At 34.6% G+C, this 26067-nt stretch overlaps 1 protein-coding gene across 2 annotated transcripts; it reads right to left on the bottom strand.

Annotated features, from left to right (window-relative positions):
- Positions 1–77: 77 nt before the first annotated feature.
- Positions 78–9002, bottom strand: LOC130047068 (protein draper-like). Of its 2 annotated transcripts, none has more exons than XM_056141271.1 (4): positions 8892–9002; positions 8671–8693; positions 6274–6396; positions 78–1816 (listed from the first exon to the last, which is right to left on the bottom strand). In XM_056141271.1, the coding sequence occupies exons 1-4, from the start codon at positions 8999–9001 to the stop codon at positions 1644–1646; spliced, it is 429 nt and encodes a 142-aa protein (XP_055997246.1). In that variant the 5' UTR covers position 9002; the 3' UTR covers positions 78–1643. The 2 variants fall into 2 exon arrangements, with proteins under 2 accessions (XP_055997246.1, XP_055997245.1); XM_056141270.1 differs by having other exon boundaries at positions 8671–8729.
- Positions 9003–26067: the final 17065 nt, after the last annotated feature.

Raw genomic sequence — 26067 nt, forward strand, 5'->3', positions numbered from 1 at the left:
ATGCACGTGCAGACGGATTTAACGAAAGTTTAACAGAATTTTCTCTGTTAAATAATAGTTAATTAGGAGTTAATAACTTTTCGTGCAACCGGATTTTAACTATCTATTAGCTAACTAACGGTTTAAAATTGAACTATTACTGACTTTCAACATGATTGATTTGTACACAAAACATCTTTGTGGTTGTTGCATGTGCTCGATCTTAAAAATGGTTTTAAAGGCATAAAAAACGGACAAAAGGAACACATGTTTGAGTTCACGTTTTTTATTTTAAATAAAAATGAGTTTGTTGCTAAAATTTTATTAAGTATTCTATATCGGAACCATTGAAGTTTACTATTTTTTATTATTATTAAAGGTATTTTGTGGATTATTTTCCACTCAGTATTATCTATTTCAAAGAGTTTACTCCATCTTGTTTTGCCTGTTGTCACAGAGGAATTTTTGTTCAGAAGTTCATAAACGCATTTGGACTTTCTACATTTCAGTACATTGTATAAGTTTGACATAATGAATGGATTTGCCAACTTTTTAAAACTTACATCTTTTGAAGACTTTTTAATCCATGTCTTTATTGCATGAATGATGCTTGCATACTCTAAGAAATTGATTTTCACATTCGGATAAGTATCACAAAAAGTTTTATTGCTAAAAAATACAATCTTGTTCAATAATATCATGTATGTGTCTAATGTTACTGTCAAAGAGTTGTTTATTAAAAAAACCTTTCCCCTCCAATATGAATCATATGATTATAAAATAAAGATGTGTCTGTAGTAGTATTTGATTCTGTACAAGCATTTTGTAGTTCAATCCAGGATTTGAATACATCTATCCAACAGTTGTTTTTCAAGAGTAATTTGACATTTTCAATCCCACAAGAAATGAATGCTGTTAGTTCAAAGCCAGGTATTAAGTTATTCAGTCCCCTGTTTTTAGAAATAAGTTGTCGCAAACAAAATTATTTCGTTGATGCTATGACAGATTTTAGAATAATCATCTTTAGACCCCCATCTTCATATTTCTTAACAAGGACATCTTTTTTTCATTGAATGTCCTTGTCATATCTGGTTATTTCCTTTTAGGCTATGCATTAAAGTATATTCTTTCCGCCACTGAAAATTTATAAGTTTACCTCTTTGATACGTTCTTTCACTGGAAATTTATAACTTTACCACTTTGATACTTTCTTACACCAAAATAAATTCACTTCTTTAAATTAATTGTAAATAAATAAGTTATATTTACCAGCTAAACACTAAGTACATTAAAAACCGAAATACTGAAGTTCCATTGATTGATCCCACGATCTCGAAAAGATGAATGTTTTCTTTTGTTTTCCTGAGTCCGATTATTCACATCTACTGAGTGTTTTGAAAAACATAACGTATCAGATATGTATACTTTATTTTACGATTCCCCTTTCGTTGCAAACATTTCAGATATGTTCTAAATAATTTTCTTTCTACTGTTGTAGGATTCAGATATGCATGCTTAATGTTGTCTTATATGCAACGACAATTCCATTAATTCTATAAAACAATTCATCATAAATCAAATAAATATCGTAAAATCTACTAGATTTTTGAATGTCGTAGATCACTCCCACTCTACAATTTTATTGATATCAAATCATGCTTCATTTATCTTACTTTCAAAAATGTGATATGCATACCGCTAACTTTAATCTTGCAACCGGAAACCCTGTCACATCTATGCGTATCACTGCTACAGTTACACTTTTCTCTACATTTATAGCCAAATAATCCAAAATAACAGGGCTGACTGCAGTTTTCTCCAAACGATCCTATACAGTCTGAAAATCAATACAAAATTATTCTTATTAATTATATTTAATATAGTAAACCATTGACAACGCTTTTCACATAGAGATATAATTTTTGGCTCATCAGTAGGAATATTAAGAATTTCAAGTTATTGTTGAGTAGAAAATATTCCAGGAGAGTATTTATGAAAAACAATATGACTAAGTCGTGTATTTATATCTACAAATATAATTATTAATACATAAAAAGAAAATATTGCTTGCAGTTTTATTTGCGGATGAAATATGTAAGTTCGCATGAATCCGAAACATTCTGTATTTATTCTGTGACATTTAAAACATAGAAGGAACATCAACATTCACAGTGATATTACCAGTAAAGTGTATTTCAACGCCTTATTTAAACCCCGTTTCAATAGTATTTAAATTAATGATATGTTGATACTTTATAAACAACTAATTTTATCCTTTCATAACAGCTTCTACTTGAGAAGGAAAATTCGATGTCTGTTGCCTTTAACTCGACAGTTAGATATATCAACATTTTATCTCTTAACAATAACCATTTTTACTCATATGCCGCTTCAATATAGTCCTATGAACGTTGAGATAAAAGACACCACAGAATCATCCACATCTAGCTGCTTCGTACTTATTGTAACGGTAAACTAACACCTCAGACTTGTACTAACTCCTATAAGCAATACAAAATAGAGGTTCGGAAATCATGGACCCCTGGAGATACCAGAAGTGGGGTCAGGTACCTAGGAGGAGTAAGCATCCCCTGTCAACCAATAACACCCGCTCTGAGCCCCATGTCTTCATCGGGTAAATTGAGTAACCTGTAGTCAAAATCAATGTGCGAAGAACGGCCTATCAATCGGTATTAAACACGTCATACAGCGGTTGACCCAACAATATGTAGTATTGGCAAACTAGATAATTATAACTATAAATATCTAGCTGTTACGATTCTAATGTGAATTGGTTAGAAGTCAGTCTCTAATGAGTGAATATATTTATGATGGAAGTCAATAATTTCGAGCAATCTAACTATGTTATGTGTGCTACTACTGTTTCGTTACATAGGCAAATTTAAAGTAGACAAACACGTGTGAAGTATGTTAAACTTCCTAAATTTTCCTTATGTCTTGTGTCGAAATAATTGTACATATGTTCTTACATATGTACATTCTACTCGATGATTTAATCGCGTTGCGTTTCTATCGTTATTTACCTGTTTCTTGTATACACAAATTGTAAACTGCAGACGTTTTCTTTTTATCACAGTAATGGCGCAATGCATTATGATCAGCTAAATCCGTTTTACTTCTTTGATCTACCAAAGCATTCTTGGATTTGTTGGTTTGAGAGAAGAATTGATTAAAGTTATATCATTTGATTATACCTCAGAATGTTTTTGTTATATAAATGTTAGGTGAATAAATTTTCTATTTCTTCTGAATAACGCTAGCCGTGAAATATTTTCTGAACTATCTCACCCTAGGGAAATAGTCTCGAAACTATTTACCGGATGCTTTATTTTCCTGCGTATACTCATAATGTTAACGACCTTAAAATAAGGCAAATTTGTTATTTTCAAAGACTTTACATACTGAAGTGTATATGGATGAAAATTTAGTCTGTAACTTCAATTTGAAGGGTACTGTGAACCCCCTTAACAAGTGTACCGTCTGCTGACAGTGCCGTTACAGGGAATGAATGATTCTGACACCTGTCCCAAGTTCGTAATCTAGCTGACGACTGCAATAAATATTATATCTGTAAATCGCATGTGATTTGTTTGTTATGGAATATACAATCATTTTAAGATAAAATTTTGTTCACATCTTCATCAGGGTGGATTCTACCCGGAATTTGAGAATGACCCCAAATTTCCTGAAAATTTCACAAAAATTGCTGAAATATACTCTTATATTCAGTAGTAAATGGAGAATTCTGCATACTTTTACTATATTATGAAACTTAAACTATATAAGTACCCAATAAATAAAATGGCTATTACCTGGTTTCCTGCAGATTAGATTATATAATAAAACTTGTACCCCACCCCTTTCCGTAGAAATCTGCCTCCGAGACAAAGCAGGATCTCCAAGCCTATACACAGCCTTTAATGACAGAAATGGTTGATATGTAAGATACTAACACCCGGTGAGGTATCTTTGTACTTTATGAGCGGCACCTGGTGCTTCTCTGGTATTACCCTCCCCCTTTACTGGGATATTTTTAGAACCCCATACTAATTTATCGTTATAGAACCTCGAAAAACTGAAATTTTGTGATCTCAATCCCAATGGCTCTTGTGTGATCCAATTTTCATAAAAATATATGAAAAACATGATTCCCGTTTCAAATAAAGTGAAATAAGCATTATTTCCGGATTGAAAAGTTACCTGATGAGGCCTCTATAGGGAAAAGAGTACCAATTCAATTCCCATAAACCTCAATGATAACCTTTGGCCCTCTCACAATTTTTTTTTTAATTTTCATCATTTATTAAAAAGTATACATACTATTTGGGATAAAATATCCTCGGATACTCCTCTCACTAATTAACTATATCGATTTTAAACAAATGACCGCAAACATTTCAAAGTTCATTCCAAATGTTGATAAAAAATGACAAAAAATATATAGGGTCCCGTGCCTTTTATAACTGTTCGTTATCTTCACCTTGCATAGGCCATATTTGTACTTTTTTACAACACATAGCAATCTACAGTAAATTACACACTTCATTTTAAGCCCACCCCTACCATGGTAGTTTCCTCAGTCATTTCTCGATTTTGTGCGATAATTTTTCATTCTGACAATTAATTTGAACCTCTATAATATTTCTTTCAATTCCAAATAATTTCACTCTTGATATTAGCCAATCACGCAACACCTAGACATTTATACCTCCGCTCAATCTTGGGTAAACTGCGTCCGGGTTACATATACGGGGATTTGGTACTCTCATTCTTATATTCTTTTTTGTGACATTAAAGTCTGATAACTCTAATTATTTACCACTCGGATCACCTCGGTCGATTCCATCTAAGCTAATGCCGAATGTTAGATTACTTCACTTCGGTATGTCTGACACAAGTAAAGTCTACTTCGGTAATAATAAAACACCTATTTACTGACTATTCGGACAATAGCAAGTTTATTGTCCCCCAAGACAGCAACTATTTCCCGAGGGGAATAGCCAGTAAATAGATGTATATATATGTTTGATGAACTTAACGTAATGCTTTCTTAGTCTAAGTTATTGGAACTATTTTCCGTTGAATTTCATCGGTCTGTTTATCCGTTGATTTAGAAGAGAATCAATTGAATTGTAACGGACCGTTGAGTAACGCTGATATATTTGTGGTGTCAGAAGTGGGATAGCCAAGTAGCGCTATCCTGTTACACAATCATAGAATCTGCGAGATGATTACATTAAACGAGAATGTTGAAAGCAATACGAGCAGTAACTGACAGCAAATAAATATATTTCAAAAAATCATAGAATCAGGGTGAATCTGAAACAATAAACCCGTCAAGTTAGCAGAAAATGTCGATTCATGAATCACTGTCATCGTGTCAGTAATTCCGACTCGTAATCTCCAATGTGCATTGACCTCGGAGGTCACCAGTTCGGAAAAAAGGGAAGAGAAGCACTCAGCACGTGTCAGATTTGAAAAAAAATGTAATAGAAAATTCAATATCAAAATTTCATTTGAGTGGCACATTTGCGTAATCATTATTTTCTTACATTAAGAGTACTTCTTGCCATTCATGAAACGATGCAATATTTTAAAACAAATGAAACGTGTAGTTACTCGTGTCAGTTTCCATCTTTATATATGACCTCGGCCTCAACAACCCGATTCTGTTCTGCAATCATCGTTCTAATGACCTTGTATATGTAAATGGAGATTTATACGAAATGCTCTTTGTATGTATGCTCTTAAACAACATCCCATTGTTCATTTTGCTGAATTTTTCTTGAAATCTTGGGGACTATATTAGTTATACCGATAGGTGATATTTATTCGATAATTGAATAGTTGTAAAATACCGTCAGCTACAGCTTCTATTGCTTTGAAACCCCTGTTATATCAACTTGCTTTTCAAAGCCTGTCTCCATTTAGAATTCATCATACATAGAACAATATATTGCGTATCGAATCAGTTGAGAGATTTAAACAACATACAATGTATTCAGGTAATAATGGAATATTGTTTCATCAATATGGAAATTTGGCGATAAGACTAAATCATCCTATGTGTCATAAAGTTGAGATATTAGTTTGTCGTTAATATTTATTTTCAATAAGATATGCAAGACTTAAATTACTGTATTTTATTTCTATGGCATTTTTCCGTCTCCTAAAAATTTAGAGATATCACAATCTTCAAGTTTAAAGTGAAATAAAATGAATTTAGCAAAATAAGCTTTTCCTTCATCGAAACTAAACATGAATAAAACTTGCCTAAACAACCATGGATTTCATGACATAACTCAGGCAAACAGTCACACTTATTTCTACATCCATGTCCATAGTATCCATCCGGGCAGTTATTTTCACAGGCCTCTCCAAATGAACCTAGACATGCTGTTTACACAAATAATATATTTTAGATATCTTAAAGGACATATCTCATGTTTTCAAAGTATACAATATTACATGCATTTTGTCTTCTTTATGCTTATAGTAATTAATTCTAATAGTTCGTTTGCCGAAATTTTGCGATAATTAACCACAATACAGACTTAAATCTAAGCCCCGATTTCAAAAAGTCAAGTTAATTAGGTAGGTAGTCACGTGGTACAGTGACGTCACATGCGCCCTTCGGATTGTGAAAGTACTGCGAGATATTATTAAAAACTCAACTTTTAGGGGCCTAATTAATTTACCATGGGCAACATTTAAATCGATGTTGATAAATTGTCCGAGTTTTATATGTGTTCGCCACCAGTGCACACATATAACGATGTAAATACCCAAATAGAGCGAGTAAAGTGTGTATGAAATCGGCAAAATTGTGAGCAAATAATGTTTATATGGGTCGCTGTCTACAAACTGTTTGGGGATGTTATTCCTTTATACATCTGTAATTGGCGCTGTTTTTCTAAAATAAACAGTGCAATCATTATTTATTTTTGGATTAGACAAATCATGATACGTTAAATTGTTGACAACAGGTCCTATGCCAAGCTATTGTCACGCGTGCATTTCGGAAAGAAAGAAAAAGACAACACACACACAAATCAATAAAAATATTCAAATTTAAAGTGGTAATCACATTATTTTATTTTGATAAAGCAATCTTATTACTATTTTTGAATTGTGATCTGCACGTCTTTAGGAAGTACGAAGTGGGAGCACGGCGTTATAGCCTACTGACGCACTCAAGATGCTACGAGTTCAATAAAGACAATTTTATAATTCAATTTAAAGTTAGGAAATACAATATTCCATTATTTGTATAATTAAAAGTTCAATTATTTTGTATCTTTATGTTTTGTTGTTGTAAATCTACCAGTTGGTAGAAGTTGCATTGTATCGTCGATATATGTTGTTACAAGGTGAAGGTCAGTTGATCCGAGTTTATATTGAATTTGAAGAGCAAAACAGAATGTATGCTATAGGCCTACCAGTGCTTATAGCTTTGATATATCCATTTTCTCGCAGTTTATCATGGTCTCTGTCCAAGCGATGTTTGAAAAGGTGACTAGGTGTGTTTTTTAAGGTAAAGTTCTTGCTCCAAGAAAAAAATTATCCACGTCTTTTTTCTCGTACCTTCCTTCGAAAAATTGAAAAATACTCAATCTAAATCCTTTCTACCGACAACTAGTACACCTGAGCACGGCACAAAACATCTTAATGCATTATTATTTACAAGCCGTTAACGTGACAATTGGTTTTTTGTCGATTAAATCTAATCTGTTTATGAAATGGCTAATAGATGTTTTCAAACCCGAGGGCGCATATGACGTCACACAAAATGGCGGGTAAACTAGCGAAAGAAAATATGCATATCGCAGGATTTGAATTTCATCGCTTTCAAACTCGAAAACTACGCAAAATATTTCATTTAAAACACATTTAAAGTAGGTTTGGGCATAAAAAGAGTTAATTTTGCTGAAAAAATGAAAAAGTTTAGAAACATGCGTTGTGTCCTTTAATACATAATAACTTTATATAGTTCATCCCCTCAACTCAGGCAAAAACTATTAATGTAATAAAGCTCAGGTGAGTTAACAACAAAATAACACATCAGAGAAGTCATATGGAAATGTGTTGACACGGTGAAGAATTGTTACCACAGTGAGAAAGTGTTAACACAATACTGTAGCGTTACATGTAACACAAACAACAAGTGTAAAACCAATAGAGAATATGTTACAACAATAGGGAAGATTTAATGCATTTAAATAGTTTCAATAAAATGGACAGGTGTTACCACAATAGAGAGAAATGTTAAGATAACAAATAAGTGCGAACGTAATAAACGGAATAGAGACGTTTTAGAAAAATGGAGACGTTCACGTACACTTTTCTTTTAATTTTTGCGTTGTAAACATTTTTGTTATCGACTTTATTGCACAATTTTGACCGTATACAATATGTATTTAAATTACTCAAATTCAACAGAAAATCTGAAATAACAAAACGTAACCTTTCTTCGATACAATGAATAACCATTCCCGTTTTAAAAACAACATACAATGTATATATAGTAATGTGTTAAACTGCTATACAACTTTTTAGAAAATGTTGATGACGAATCAGCCCTAAAACTCAAGATGTAATACAGCGAATTTCAGAAAATCTCCTACAGGTACAATTACACATAAAACCGCTGTAATAACAACGAATACGTACGTTCACATCTTCCTGAAACATTTCTGTAATCATAGCAACATCTCAGCTTCCCTGCCGATCTTGTTTGTAAAAAGACAATTTATTAGTGACGTGTCATGAAACCGGTATATATTATCACAATTCCTAAAATGTCTTGGTGTATCTACGTGTATTTGATTAGAATACAATTATAATATCACGTCTCTTTTACAAAATATAAAATATATTAAAATGCTACTTACTCATCGAAACAATAGCCGTGTCCTGTTCTATTTGCTGCAAGGATGAAAAATTCTTTTGTGCACAAATAGAAATACCATGTCTTTAAAAACTTCTTCACATACATTCTCATAGAAAAAACTCTCAAACTATTACCCGAGTAATGTTTCCCCGTGCTTTTTACAAATATTTCCTTTTATGTAATATGAAAATAAAGTATTTTCTGGTGTCAGTTCATAAATCAGTACTCTTGTGTAGTACCCACAACGTATCTCAGCTGATGGATCTATAACTTCCTGAACAGGTGGCAGTGAACATGATTTTTTGCAGTGTCAGATCTAAACATTCGGGTGTAACCGGTCGACAGGAGGTGCATACTCCTCCTAGGTACATCACCTCTGGTGTGTCTAGGGACCCGTGTGTGTCCATCTCTTTATTTTGTATAGCTTATAGGAGTTATGAGATTGATCACGTGCACTATTCGTTATCTTCATCTTTCATGTATAATTTTTCTCTGAATTAGACAAAAAGAGAATTGTAATGGATTTCGTTGTAAGCTGAAAAAACAAGATCACGCCACAGGAGTTGAAAGCTATGATATTTCCCAGCGTGACTATAAGATTTCCAGGACGTTTTTTTTTTCACTTTAAACTTAAAGGTACATCAACAAGCGATTATATCTGCATGTACATCATATTCGCTCAATTTCTTTTTTAATTTGTTCTTTTGAAAGTTCAAATAGGAAGTCAAGGGATCTACATACATCAAATCCTCGATACCAGATTGTAGACTGAATTCTGTAATTATGAATGTTCCTCATGAAAGGTGAATATAACGAACAGTGATCAATTTCATAACCCCTATAAGTAATATAAAATAGAGTTGGACAAACACGGACTCCTGGATACAGGAGTTATGAGATTGATCATTGTTCGTTATCTTCACCCTTCTTTTACACCATTAACTTGGTAAGTTGGGAACGTTATCTCTTCATTGCTTCATCATGTATGATGCATCCACTTTGATTGTAGAAATATAAAAGAAAAATCAAAAACTTACAACTAAGTTGATGTCACGGGGTTGCCAAAATTGTCGTTCAAAATCAGCATTTCACATATGTTATGGTCATCATATTGATATAATTTACCAATACAATCTATCATTGGGTCAAATGCTGTCTGACATATTTCATACACATTAAAGCCGTTATTTACACACTGGTATGGTGTTTTTGACCGGTCGACATGGGATGTTTACTCCACATATGCATATGGTTCCAACTTGGCATACCCAGAGGTCCGTGTTTGCCATACTCGTAATGTATTTTGATAGGAGAGTGTAAAACACACATAATATCAAGAAAGGTTATATACAACCGTTTGACAAGCAGATTTACACACATACAGCTTAAAGCTTAATAGTGGTTGTGAATAACGACGAATTATTATTGAGATACAATTCCGTACAGCACATTGCTTTTCTAGGAAGGTCTTAGCTAGGCTGCTTTAACTGCTAATACTGTGTTCGTGTGTGCCTGCGATGTTTGCACATGTGTTGCTCACTCCACATGCTCACATCAAAAGAACATCTATTTGCAAGGTGTAAACTACAAAATCCAGGCCTGTTCATCAGAAAACTATATCAAATATAAATTTGAAGATTTCAAAACAAAATAATTTATTCTACATTATATTGTACATATAATGTAAATCATAGAAAATGTATGAGGTAATAATCGAGGTTGTCGTACACATGCATGGAAAAAACAATCTCACATGGATGTCTCCCATGAATATAAAGCATCACATGGATATAATAATCACGTATTAGACACATCAAAACAGATGTGTGAGATATCTACCCTATTCTGTTTAATAAATTAGAAGTGATACAAGAATTAGATACGTTACATGAGGAAATGTTTTGGTTCCAGCTGATAAAGCTTATGATAACAGTGTCTTTATTTGTAATGCTAATCATTACAACTGCATTTTAATGGAACTTTGCACATTTGGTAATCTTATTCATACTCTCAAATTCCTTTTCAAAAGATGAAATTCTTCAAAGCCACGTTTTAGCTTTAAACACATTTGGTATTGTAATCAATGGGACAAATGGCATGAATTACTCTACTTATCCTGGCTTCCTAAACTTCATAAAAACCCTACAGAGATACATTGCTGGATCTATCAAATGCTCTACCGAACCCCATATTTCCTCTTAACGGAAATATTCACCACTGTGAAGGAAAAACGTCAAACGTATTGTGAAACAATATGTGCCAGAGATGGTGCAAATCAAATCTGAATTCTAAGATATTCTTTTAAAAACTATCAGTAAATTTGAAATCACCATGATTTTCTCAAATGAATATCAAAACGTATAACTTCAACACTTTATACACCCATTCCCCACCATATCCTAGGCTTTTGACATCAAAGACAGGGCGTATTTTGATAAAAATGAAAAGAGGATATATCCATATCTTGTGATCAGTCATCCAAAACATTACCTTGTTAATCACCATTCTGATTCTACATACAAGTAGTTAATATTAAAACGATACTGGAGTTCCTCATTGACAATACCTACGTAATGTTTGGTGATGAGTTCTTCCAACAATCTGTTGGAATTCCCATGGACACAAACTGTTCTTCGTTATAAGCTGACCAATTTTTATATTCTGTCGAGGCAGAATATATTTTAAAAAGCATCTAACCGAGAACAAAACATGTCTTGCTAGCCTTCAACTACACATTCAAATATATCAAACACGTTTTATCTATTTGTATTATTACTCAATTACCAATATGTGTCGACTCTATATAGCCCCGAGAACTCGAAATAAGACACAAGGGAGACTTCCACACATGCTTCATACTTTGATATTTTATTGAACCTATATTTAACAGGAAACTAACTACTAAACTTTATGACAAACTGCATGACTTTGCTTTCTTCGTAAACTTTCCATATTTATGTAGCAGTACTTCATTTTCACCTGTATGTGGTATCACTCGACTGATATGTTCATGGGTTTATAGTTACCATACTCTTACTTTTGTATTCGTTATAGGAATTATGAAAATGATAACTTTTCCTTATTTGCACCATTTTATGGGTAATGCCTGTACTACACACTCACAATGGTGATAATGTGAGAATTTTTGATCCTATGTTTTGTAATACAGTGCTACAATAACACTCAGAATCTATTATTACCAAAACTCTGCATACAATTCCGATATATATTTTGTATTTGAGGAAATTAGAATAAAATTGAATGAGGAAGATTTTAAAAAGTATTTGAATGCACTTAAAATGTACTTTAGAAAAGTCGATAGTTATATTTAGACAGAGTTGTTGTGATTTGACGACGGAAAGAAAATAGTTGAAATACTAAAGGGGCAGACAAAAATGTCCTCACATGCTTCTCCATTTGACGCAATATCGGGTATGCTCTCTCTGACTGTTTAATTAGTATTTACATTTATGTTTATAAGACGACATTGATGATTTTAAATTTTCTCCTATTTCCTGCATTCATGCACTAACCTGTAAGACAGATATGAGAGAAATAATTATTTGTATTCCTGTGGACTCCAAACTCTTATTGTTTTCATTATTCTGTAAATTATAAACTTGGAATGCAATAAAAAAAACTTTGACATTAAAAATGGTGTGATGAATTCAATGTCTTTTATTGTTTATGCATGGCGGTGTAATGTCGATTATCCGTTTTCTCCTATTTGTATTTTGTATTGTATAGTTTAAAATGATTGTACGGTCGTCATCCATTCTGCAGGTCTGTTCTGTTGTACATTCAATCACGAATTACTGATATGCAAGTCACTGTTAGACTTATGAATACATTCTATAATTAGTTTACATATATAAGCATTTATGATTATTCTAGACAATTTATTAGCTAATTGTTTCTAGTAAATATTCATCCTGTGTTTATTCAAATTTTCTCGTCATTTCATGATGTTATAGTGGTTTCAACAGTCTCGTTGAAAGTCAGCATTTCGCAAATTGTATGGTCGTCATTACGATCTAGTGTTCCAATACAACCTATCATTGTGTCAAAACTTATCTGATATGTTTTATACCGATTGTTAGACCGTTCGTGACACGCTGATTTTGGCTGCGGGTGATTTCGTTTGCGTGATCGGGATATAGGGCTCACATAGGTTTTGACTGGACAATAGGGGATGCTTACTCCTCCTAGGCACCTGATCCCATTTCTGATGTGTCGAGGGATCCGTGTTTGCCCAACTATCTGTGTTGTATTGCTTATAGGAGTTATGTTCTCTTTCGCTTTGCTCAGCCGAACATAAAATATTTCCTGTTCTATTATCAAAACAAAAAACAAAGATATATCTAGGTGGCGACAATGTTAGCTAATTTTATTCACATATGTACAAAATAGCACGCGATTATTTCAATCCATTTACAGGCAACCCGAAATGGAAGCTTCAGTTGACAATGTATGTCGTCTGAGGGGAAACCAGGATTTCCGGACACTAACTTGAAAAAAAATGTATCTGCAAAGAAAACTCATTCACAAAAAATGAATACGGTTTGAAGGAAACTTATTGTTCGTAGCTAAATTGTCGAATGATATTCAAAATTCGAACACGAATTGAAATACCCTGGTGGACAAATAACTGCGAATAATAAAGTAGTACCCGATAAAAATACAATGTAACAATACGCTCAATGAATAGCAAAATGCTGACAGTACAAAATCAATCAGGTAGAACTATGAAAAAGCTGAATCAACGAATTCAATATAGAATTTTTATTTTATATGAAAAACGAAAAGAAATATATTTATGATATTGATCACTGTCCGTTATCTTTGACTGAACTGCACGGTCGATGTTTATAAAATGACCGCGGATGTAGTCCGGTAATTTTGTCCTCAAATGATCTGGTATTAAAATGAGTTTCTAATAGAAGACATAATCAAGTAATCTCATCCATCAAAGCATTAGAATGTAAAATCAAAGTTTGAGCATGGTTTTTTTTTTTTGGTAAACCCATACACTTGAGTAAGATGTTCGACATGGTCAGACGCATTTGGGGGGGGGATGAAAAACTTATTATAAGGATGACCCTGATATTCAATCGTGTTGCTGAATGTGGGCTCGTTAATAACATCATCTTCTGGGTTTCTGAATTTCCTATTATATTTCATTGAATTGTAAGGACGATGTTTATACAGTGGCCGCGGTTGTACGCCGGTAATTTCGTCATCCGAACTATGTAGACTGTTGCTGGTATCTCTTGATATATTGCTCCCGGAAAAATTTCAGAATCAGTGATCAAATGTCGATGAGATTCATTTAGTTTTATCTTGCTATATCTGCTGCTGAAAGCAGATACTGGAGGTTAAGTATATTGTAAGAGGAATTATAAATGATTGTAGTCAATGGAGCTCGTATTGAATCGTCCGTATGTGTCTTGTGATTTAATGGAAGATTTACAAATTTTCTTGATTCATCGTTGATCTTCTTAACTCCATTTTAAAAGGGTTTAGACTATCTATGTATCTGAGTCCACAATGAGTATATACTTCCTCTCCGTAGCCCTTGTGAATCACCTGAACTTCTGCCAGAAATGACCTCCCCTAAAAAAGGCAAAGTCACTTAATATCATTTTCTTTTGCATTTCGTATCACACTGCGACTATTTTCAAAAATATAATGTAGGGATTATGTTTTCCAACAATCACAATCATTAGAGGATGAATGTGATGACACACCACGGCCTTTTGAGGTCATATAAAAATGTTGATTAGATCTGAAATGTGTAAATATGGATAGGGAGATGAATGCAACAACCATGATTAGTGAAATAGAAAAACTCGTCCTCCAGTTCAGAAGCGTGAGTGGATCCTTCAAATGAACAAACCTGAGAAATATAAACAAGTTGTGCCATTGCTTGATTTCTTATTGAAAGAGAACATGGAATATATGCAATCTGAATTACGATGTGAACAGAAGGCCAACATTCATTACATCTCTGAAACAAAAATGAAGAAAAATCGAATAGATAATATTTCAAATCCCACCATTACAAATAACCTAAGCATCCAAATGAGACAAAACCAAGATGTTTTACAGAAGGTGTCTATTAGTCCAAATTACAGAGATTGTTTGTCAAGGTCATCAATTACCACACAACACAATACCATACAAGACAATCAAATAAACTGTATTGGTACCATGACTCTGATTCACATGAAATTAACCAGTGTTGGACCTTTAACATGATGGATGTTAACAGTAAAATAGAATGTATCAGGAAAATAGGGTTTGCTTTATTTGTTTGAAAATTGGACAAATATCCAAAACCTGTCCGAATAGAAAGGGATGTGATCGTTGTGGTAAAATGTATCATTTAACATTATATCAAGAAGCCCCTCATAGTGGAGTCAATAACTGTCTACGATTAGTGAATAGTGAACAATAAGGAGAGATTGTTATATTGATGGTTAGACGACTGATTTGCAAAAATGACAAATTGTTTACACTCTGGGATCCGGGATCAAATATATCTTTGATATCTCATGTAGCTGTGAAACGCCTTTACATGAGAGGAGTGGATGTGACATTTCGTATATCCAAGGTTGGGAATAATGATGATCATCTACATACTAAAGAGTACATTGTTCCTTTGATGGATACAAATGGTGAGACATGGTAAATCAAAGCGTATAGTATTGGGAAAAATAACAACAAATTTCAAACCTGTAGATGTTAGTGGAATCTCAACCATATTCAAGGGAATGTCTAAGGAAGACATAGCAAGAACAGGTGGTGATATTGAACTACTGATTGGTGCAGACTGCAGTGAAATTTTATCAGTGAATATTGAAAGTGCTGGAAACCTTCAACTGATGAAAAACCAGTTTGCCATTGTTTGAGGGGAACTCATTCAATGCTGAAATTGTCTGCCAACCCGAAGGATGCTTACATCAATCATCTGTCTGGAGTCGATATAAACCCTATGTAGGTCATTGATACGAAATCTCTAAAGGAGCATTTGGACAGGTTTTGTTTTAATATTGAGAGTATGGGTACATATTGCAAACCAAAGTGTGGAAGATGTCGATGCGGCCAATGTAGTGTCGGTAATGGAAGATATACAATACAAGAAGAACACGAATTATGTGTGATAGAGTCAGGATTGAAATATGATACATTTGGGGAAAATTGGACTGTAACATAACCATGGAAACAAGATCCGATCAATCTACCAAACAAAACCAATATAGCACTTGGACGATTGAAATCAGTTGAAGAGAGACTCCTGAGTTCGGGCTAAGAATATCCCTAGGAATATCAGTCACAAATTGAGGATATGATACACAGAAACGCAGCAAGGAAACTAACAAACACAAAAATCAATACATATGAAGGACCAGTACACTATATTTTGCATCATGAGGTTCTGAAACGTAGATCCAGGTCAACGCCTCTTCGAATTGTATTTAATTCATCATCTTCCTTCATGGGTCATGTTCTCAACAACTACTGGATAAAAGGACCTAAAGTATTTTTAAATGACATCCTTTCTTGCTCTTGAAATTCCGTGAAAAAAAACGAGACATATCGAAAACGTACAACTCTGTACGATTATCAACAGAAGACTAACATACACACAAATACTTACGGAGAAATTTTAACACTAATAGAGCGTCTGGTCATTATACACTTACAAGTGTTCCCTTTGGATACCGTCCACGTGGTGATATTGCTATAATAGCCTTACAGAAAACAGCTGAACTATTAGAAGAAGAATTTCCAAGGGTTGAAGATGTCATCAAAAACAGCAGCTATGTTGATGATATTCTTACATCAGAATCAAGTGTTGACGATGCATGTCAACTTGCAAGATATATTGATCATTTACTTGAAAATGGTGGATTTACTATAAAACACTGGATCTATTCAGGGAACCAAGATAAAGTTGCAGATGGAATCAAATTATTGAATACAGAGAAAGAGAAAGAGTTGGAATTGATTTGAAGACCTCAAGATGATGTTTTCACCTTTAAAGTTCTACTGGAGTTCACAGAAAAGAAACGAAACTGATGAAGGAATCAAGTTGCTGAGGGTATGATCCTCTGGAATGGTTATAACATATATACTTACTGCGAAATTCTTAATGAGAATCCTGTCTCAGGAAAGACAGAATAGCAGTGACGATTGGGACAAACCTCTCACCTTAGAAACTAAACAATGCTGTATTGAATTTTTCAAAGGTCTTCTTGAACTTTTGAAGATAAAATGCTGTGTTCAACCAAGAATCGTTTATAAAAAAACGAATGTTGATATTATTATCTGATGGCAGCAACCTTCCATTTGAAGCCTGTGCTTTCCTCAGATGGGAAATTACATGGGACACATTTTGGCTACTGTTGATGGCAAAAAATCGCATTGTTCCCACAAGACAACTTACTACACCCAGACTAGAACTATGTGGCGCTGTGTTGTCTGCTCGCCTTCGTGAAAAAAAATGTGAATAGTCTGGGATTCTCCTTTGAAAAAGTTGTTTATCGTGTGGATTCTGCAATGATAAGTGCACATATCCAAAATGAGTAGCAGATATCCAATCAAAAACTTGTAAATCTGATTGGTACTGGATACCTTCAGATCAGAATCCTGCATATTCCACAACTAGATTGACACCAGCAAGTCTTATTGACAATGAATCAGTGTCGCAGAAGGGCCCAGAATGTCTGGACCATTCCTTTGAGGAATGGCCCATTAAACAAGATTTAGCAGTCAAAGAAATTCCTGATGTTCTCGTGCAATACACGGAAGTTACAGCATCAAAAGAAAACAGCAAAACAAAGAGTGTGGCAAATCTCATTGATTTCGACAGAGTTTAAACATTAAAGAGATTTCTTAGACTGACAAGTCTCTTCCAACATATAGTAAAGAAACATACATTCCTTGGAATTGTACAGTGTCTTTCTGCAGATACATTGAAAAACGCGGAAAATATTTGGATTAAACATGCGCAAGAGAATCTTTCAAATGATGCAATGTATGAGGACTTGGACCCCTAATAACATATGGCATTATTACAGTTAGTCAAAGAATGAACAAAATGGATTGAAAAGTAATTGGAATATGACATAAGTTGCTCTCATTCCGTCAAACCCCACATTTGCAGAGTTCATTGTAAAAGCAATTCATGAGAGAGTTGCTGGAGTTGTTATTACACTTGCGAAAATTCGAAGTAGATTCTGGATACCAAAATTGAAAAACATAATTAAATGTGTGAAATCAAAGTGTGTGACTCGCAGGAAAAAAACCGTGATGAAAAGAACACATGGGAAAGGATATGAAGTACTTTTCAATTGTTTAGTGTCTAGAGCTGTGTACATTGATTTAGCAGAGGGTTACTACGTTGGAAGCTTTATGATGGTATTACGCCGATTTGTGTCAATCCGAAAAATGATATCAGACGCTGAAACCCAAGTTGCTGCAACGGGAAAGGAGTTAAGAGCAATTGTACATTGGGCTGATATTAAGAAAGTTGGGAAGGAGGAAGATATGGATTGGGAAACAACTAAGTCAGCAGATGCTCCCTGGGAAAATGGATGTAGTGAAACCTTCATTGTATTTAGAATCTGCAATTGGATCTTCTATGATGACTTTCTCAGAACTTCAAACCTTTTCAACGAGGGTCCATTTGGGACTAAGAATTGTGATCGTGTGGAAGTAATTTACCTTTGCCCTTATGATTTACTACTTGGACGTGCCAGTTCACGAGTTCCAGTCGGAAACTGGAATACATACTTAGACCCTATGATAAGATGGAAATTTGTGCATCGTGTCATTGATACATTCTGAAAATGGTGGATGAGAGACCACTTTCATACCCTTATTGTAAGGCACAAATGGCACACAGAAAAAAGGAAACGTTCAAATTCGAGATGTGGTACTTGTACAGGATTTCAATAACATACGTGGCCAATGGAAAGTAGTTCAAATTCTAGAAGCTACACCTGGAGCGGATGGGAAAGTTCGTGACGTAAAAACTAGATACAACAATATCAGTGCCCAGATCCGTTCGGCGTTTAGTCGTTGTACTACCAATTGAGGAACAATAGTGGTATGCGCTTTAGTGTGGGGGGAATGTAGTGAACTTATTCGGAATTCTAAAATCCGCTCTTTTGGAATGCAAAGAACTTATTCGGAATGATAAGATCGGTCGTTTCTGATATCATATTATTATGGTGAACTTGCTTCCGGTACCAGAAAACCGTACAGCATATTGATCTGAGTAGTTTTCAAACGACTACTATTAGACTCGTCAATGTGTACATTTATGTCCAGTAGTAGTGTATTATTATTATAACAATAATTACGTTTATGAGCAACCTTGTGTATTTATTTAACAGGTTGAAGCCAATAAGATGATTATGATTACTAAAGTACTTGACGGTGTTTTGAGTGTAACAATCAGGATCGGAAAATGTTATTTGTGAACAATGTATCGTCCAGTACATAGTGTTCGCTGCCAGATATTGAATCAATCCTTCCATTTAATACCAAACACAAAGCACAGTCTATGGATCAAGGGGATATCCAAACCATGTAGCAAAAATTCATAAAAATACAACTTACATAGAATGATGAATGAAATAGACAACACTTCCAAAAGTTATTATAATTTCAAAACAAAGTTTTTTTTAAAATTGCGAAATGTATCAGAAAGTATGACTTTGTAAAAAAATGTTTTGTATGTATTTTTTATCATGATAAAGATTATGATGTTTCCCCAACTCTCTATTTTGTATTGCTTATAGGAGTTATGAGATTGATCACTGTTCGTTATCTTCATTTTTCATCAGTATTACATCAATCTTGCAAATAATTTGAATGCACGTTGAAGAATGATGATGAGAAACTAAAAACCTTCAATAATTCGTTCACGGACTGGGAGAAAACAGCAATGGAAATGCTGCAAGAAAACGATGAAAGCAGTGATGAAAGTTATGTATATAGGGAGGAATACAACGTAATGCCTCAAGGCGAATTTTGTGACAATTTACGGAAAATAAAAAAGTAGATCTGGACCCATGGCCAGGAAGACATTTTCGTATATTTCTCGAATATTGAAGATTTATCCACCGATGACTTAACATCTACTGTCATTCAAACAAATATAACAATTTTTTAAGCATTATGTCCATTATAAATGGGTTAACAGTAATCAAAGACCTCAACTTTATGATAAGATTCAGCTTCTTCAACGTCAACATGTAGCAATTCCTGCATTCAATTATCATTTTCATGCAGTGTTTATGTCTTTCAATTCATTGAATTCTGGAAGGAATGTAAAATACACGAACAAACAAAATACATGCATATGAAAGGTGAAGATAACAAAAAGTTATCAATCTCATAACTCTTATAAGCAATACAAAATGAAAAGTTGGGCAACCACGGACCCCTGGACACACCAGAGGTGGATCAGGTGCCTAGAAGGAGTAAGCATCCCGTGTCGACCGGTCAGACCCGCCGTGACCCTATATCTTTGTCAGGTAAACGGAGTTATTCGTAGTCATAATCCGTGTGCCAAAAACGGCCTAACAATCGGTGTGAAACACGTCAGACAGAAATTGAGGCAATGATAGGTTGTATTGGCAAACTAGATCGTTATAACGACCATCAAATTTGCGAAATACTGAATATGTTACACGTTGGACGTGGTTCCTGGATCAAGTATTGAACCCAAGATGAGAGTCAAAATCTCTAACCACTAGGCTACTGCAACCAATAGATTTTTTAATACTGTAAGTGAATAGAACCGATACCTTATTACTCCCTAAATCGTCGCCCCATCCCAAATAGTCGCCGACGACGACGAAGGATAACATTTCACCCCAAATCGTCGCCCCCGGCGACGATTTGGGACAAGATTGCACTATTATTTGGGCCGACGATTTGGGGTGTACTATAGTACATCTCAAATCTTCGCCCCTGCTAAATCGTCGCCCGCCAATATTTCATTGGTGTTTTTAGGATAGATTACACATAATATATTTCATTGTGCCCCATCTTATATGCGGGAAAGGTGGTTTCAATTGGTCCGTTTGTATGTCTGTCCGCACTCATATCTCTGGTTTTTGTCGACCTATTCAAACTATTGTGTTGAAATCTTGAATGTAGATTACAAGTGATCTTCTGACATACCTCCACAAAAATGAGAATTCTGGAATGAGAGTTCAAAACGCCACGAGCTGTGTACAATGTTCAGCAACACTGCAATATATCTGGTTTTTGTGAACCGATATGTTGGTTACAAGTGTTCCTTGCATGTGCTTCCTCTAACATGAAATATCTTGATCGCTAACTCAATGCGCCAAGAGCTGTCAGAGCGAACTTGTTTTGACTGTCACTCTGATGTTTGTGAAGAGATTGAGCTGAAATTTTGCATGTAAGTGATATGGGACTAAACATATAGGTGAAAGGTGAATGTAACGAACAGTGAGCAATCCCATAACTTCTATAAGCAATACAAAATAGATAATTGGGCAAACACGGACCCTGCACACACCAGATGTTTGATCAGATGCCTAGGAGGAGTAAGCATCCTCTGTCGACCGGTCACACCCGCCGTGAGCCCCACATTCTGATCAGGTATACGGAGTTATCCGTACTTAAAATCAGTGTACCAAGAACGACCTAACAATCGGTTTTATTTCACAGAGAAAGGTAGCAACGAGTCAAACAAAATTTTGAAAAATAAAGAGGAAGGATGGGTGTTTCTCGAGGTTTTCATGAGTGTCCAAATAGCGGGAGAGTGTACAAACGGTGGCTAACATGCATAATCTAATATAATCTGAGGTCATTAACACATCTGCGGTGAACAAGACCTAACAACCCCATGATCAACAGAATGACCCTACAACAAAAGGCAAAATGATTCATTGTCGGACATCTCTCTATCTCTCTCTCGGAAGTTGACGAAAAAAATTATACAGACAACAATGAAACCACCACCACCATCAACAACAAATACAACTCTTTCAATAGTAACAACACTACTACCAACCAAAACAACAATAACAAATAATGTGATCATAATAAATCTTTTACAAAAAGGAGTAGGACCACGAAGGGTCAAAATCGGCCCTGTCACATAAATTAATGAAAATGGTGGAATATAACGTTTAAGTATCATACTTTAAATATAAGAAGGAATTATTCTAAACCTTTAGTAAATATGGCATTACAGTGGTCAATTGTCAGTATGCCTGAATGCAATTTTGTCAAAAAATAACAGGGGAGCTCCTTCATGTTATCTGTTTTCCATGTACATCAGCACATTCCCTTAATTAGATATAATTTCTTCTTATTAATGAATTACAAATAATTGTTATCTAAATAAATATAATAGTTTGAACATGTTTCTCGTCAAATATCATATTTATCTATCTCTCTCTCTCTCTCTCTCTCTATAGATATATATATAGATATAGATATATATATATATATATATATATATATATATACAAAGCACTAAAATAACCAACGACACGAACATGGAATTGAAATTGTGGATCCGACACTTTGAGATATCGGGTGTTGATGGAACTTTAGTGCTTATATATATATATATATATATATATATATATATATATATATATATATATATATATATATATATACATTTGTATTGCTTAAAGGAGTTAAGAGATTGATTACTATTCGTTATCTTCCCTTTCATATGCATATCATAACATTCTCATGAAGTATGATTACACTGTCTTCACTATCATTGTCATCAACATTTAAAAAATTTGAAAAGTTGATTGCACCCCTCCTAGTGACCCCCTATCAGCTCACAAAGTTTGAAGTGGATCTGTCAAAGCACTTTCATATAATCGAGCGGACAAATTTCTCACTAAAGAAGAGGGAAAATAAGAAGAAAATGATAAGAACTAGTTGCGATCTCGTTGCGAGCAACGAGTGGGTCTTCCGTTCAATTTTAGATGTGATGAGATAAGAATTTGACTGAGATTTTCGTTCATAAATAATGATACAAATATATTGTCTAGACGTACAATTTAGCTTCGGTAATGTTTTACAAATATTGATCATTTAAGTGATATAAATTAAAGAATATCTGTCGCTCTCGGCCACTAATTAAAGGGGTCAGCCCTTTTTTCGACAAAAAAGTTAATAATGTTATTTACTGCGATACAAATTCGACTGATCAGCCGAGTCATGTCGCCCGGAGGCCTATTTTTTTTTATATCATTCTAGATATATCTCGCAAAACTGAACAAATTTTGTTCTACATGTCTTATTAAAATTTTCTTGAGAAAAAAGTTATTGATTCCGACATTTATCAGACTGTTAAGGCGAGTCATAAGGCCCGTGGGCCTTTTTCTTGATATCGTTTGCAAGATCTTGCAAAACTGAACAATTTTTGTTCTACATGTCTTATCAAAAGTTTTTCGAGTAAAAAGTTATTGATTGTGACACTAATCAAACTGTTTAGGCAAGCCATGAGGCCCGTTCGCCTTTTTCATCATGTTGTTCGAAAGATCTTGCAAAACTGAACAACTTTTGTTCTAGATGTCTTATTAAAAGTTTCTTGACAAAAATGTTATAGATTGCAACAATAACCCAACTGTTCAGGTGAGCCATGAGACCTGCAGGCCTATTTATTAACACCGTTAGTGAATGCTTGCGAAACTGAACAACTTTTGTTCTACATGTTCTACATGTCTTGTAAAAAGTTTCTCGAGAAAAAAGTTATTAATATTATTAATTGCGATACAAATTCGACTGTTCAGGCGAGCCATGACGCCCTGAGGTCTATTTTTTTATATCATTAGATAGATCTTGCAAAACTGAACAACTTTTATTCTACATGTCTTATCAAAAGTTTCGTGAGAAAAGTTAATCATTGTAACAGAAATTCAATGGTTAAGGCGAGCCATGAGGCCTATCGGCCCATTTCTCGATCTGACACGAAATATCTCAATAAACTGTACAACTTTTGTTATATATGTCTAAGCAAAATATTTACGAGTAAAGAGTTATGATTTAAAACGTGGAAAAAAATTGGACACTTTTTTTAACTTTTGCTTCTTCAACAAAAACGGAAAACGGAAATATTCATATCTAGTGATCAGTCATCCAAAAACTTACTTTGTTAAACACCACTCTGATTCCACGCACAAGTACTCTGAAGTTGAAATAAAAAATATGCTAGAGTTCCTCATTGACAATATCTTCGTGGTCTTTGGTGATCAGGTCTTCCAACAGTCTGTTGGAATTCCCATGGGCACGAATTGTGCTCCTTTGTTAGCTGACCTGTTTTTATATTCATATGAAGCAGAATTTATTCAAAAACTTCTACGTGAGAAGAAAAAATCTCTCGTTGTGACCTTCAATTCGACTTTTAGATATATCGATGACGTTTTGTCTATTAACAATGATAGCTTTCATTCATATGTCGATTTGATATATCCCTGTGAGCTCGAAATAAAGGACACCACAGAGTAATCCACTTCTGCTTCTTACTTAGATATTTTATTGAAAGTAGACATTAAAGGCAAACTGACAACTCAACTGTATGACAAACGGGATGATTTCAGCTTCTCCATCGTCAACTTCCCACATTTATGTAGCAATATTCCATTATCACCTGCATATGGTGTTTATATATCTCAACTGATTCGATATGCAAGAGCTTGTTCTGGGTATAGTCAGTTTTTAAATCGAGGTAAGCTACTGACAAACAAGTTGATTGTACAGGGATTTCAACAGTCTCGATTGAAGTCAGCATTTCGCAAATTCTATGGTCGTTATAACGATCTAGTTCGTCAATACAACCTCGCATTGGGTCAAATGCTGTCTGACGTGTTTCATACCGTTTCTTAAACCGTTCTTGGCACACTGATTTTGACTACAGATAACCTGATCAGGATATAGGGCTCACGACGGGTGTGACCGGTCAACAGGGGATGCTTACTCCTCCTAGGCACCTGATCCTACCTCTGGTGTGTCCAGGGGTCCGTGTTTGCCCAACTATCTATTTTGTATTGCTTGTAGGAGTTATGAGATTGATCACTGTTCGTTGTCTTCACCTTGCATTCACGTTATTTCCTTGTGGACTAGACAAATTTCCCACATCATATACATTATCATTGCATCCCTATGGAAATGCAGTGCCTGGTGTCCTGATCCAGTGATCTTCTCGTTGTCTACGAAAAGGGGTGCTTAATGTAGGATTGTTTGTGTGATGGTAATTTTTTTCTAAAATCCTTACCCTCATGGACAACAAGATGGAGTGGTCCGGTGCATTAAAATGTTTGTAAAGAAGTTGGTTACCACCATTATTAATTTGAAATATGTGCCCCGATATTCTTTTATTAAGTGAACCCTTGGTTTCTCCCACATAAATTAAGCCACACAGGTTACACTCAATGGCGTAGACAACGTTAAATATTTACAAGTCAGATTATCAAACGTTTTGGTACAGAAACTACGTTCATTTAGATTACTACTAAATGAATTTTTAGTGATCAGTATATCACAAGTTTGCAATTTTTTGCAGAACATTTTGAGGTTGAACACATGGGGTCGGAAAAGAAATTATCAAATATATCTCTTAAAGGAACATAACAGTCTTTAATTTGGGTATAAGAATTTTGGTTTCTGTACCAAAGCTGACAATGTCACGATTGTACATACGACAAATCTTTGATATCTCGAAGGATAACCCGAGGGACACCAACCGATCCGTAGGAGCCTGTGTCCCTTATAGACTCCACAGAGTGACACCTTTTTATACTGCGCGACGTGTCAGCCAGTATTGTTTCGTTATTGTGTATATTCATGAAGGAACATATATCGAGCGACAAGTATCCTCGGGGACAGACTGTCCACCAGCAGAGATACATACTCGATGGTTAAATGCAAGGTGAAGATAACGAACAGTGATCAATCTCATAATTACTTAAAACTGTATGGTCCGAATTACAATTGTTTTTTCCATCTCGTAAAAACGCTATTGAATCATCACACGTATGTAGTTATGAGACTGTACGACCTATCATAAATTCTTTCACCTGTTTTAACCCAAATAATTTGATTTTAAATCGATGTTTACAAATAACCGCGTCACTCTGCCATTTGTGACAGTCACGTGA

This window comes from Ostrea edulis, chromosome 6 (genome assembly GCF_947568905.1).
Source record: "Ostrea edulis chromosome 6, xbOstEdul1.1, whole genome shotgun sequence".
Classification (NCBI taxonomy): domain Eukaryota; kingdom Metazoa; phylum Mollusca; class Bivalvia; order Ostreida; family Ostreidae; genus Ostrea; species Ostrea edulis.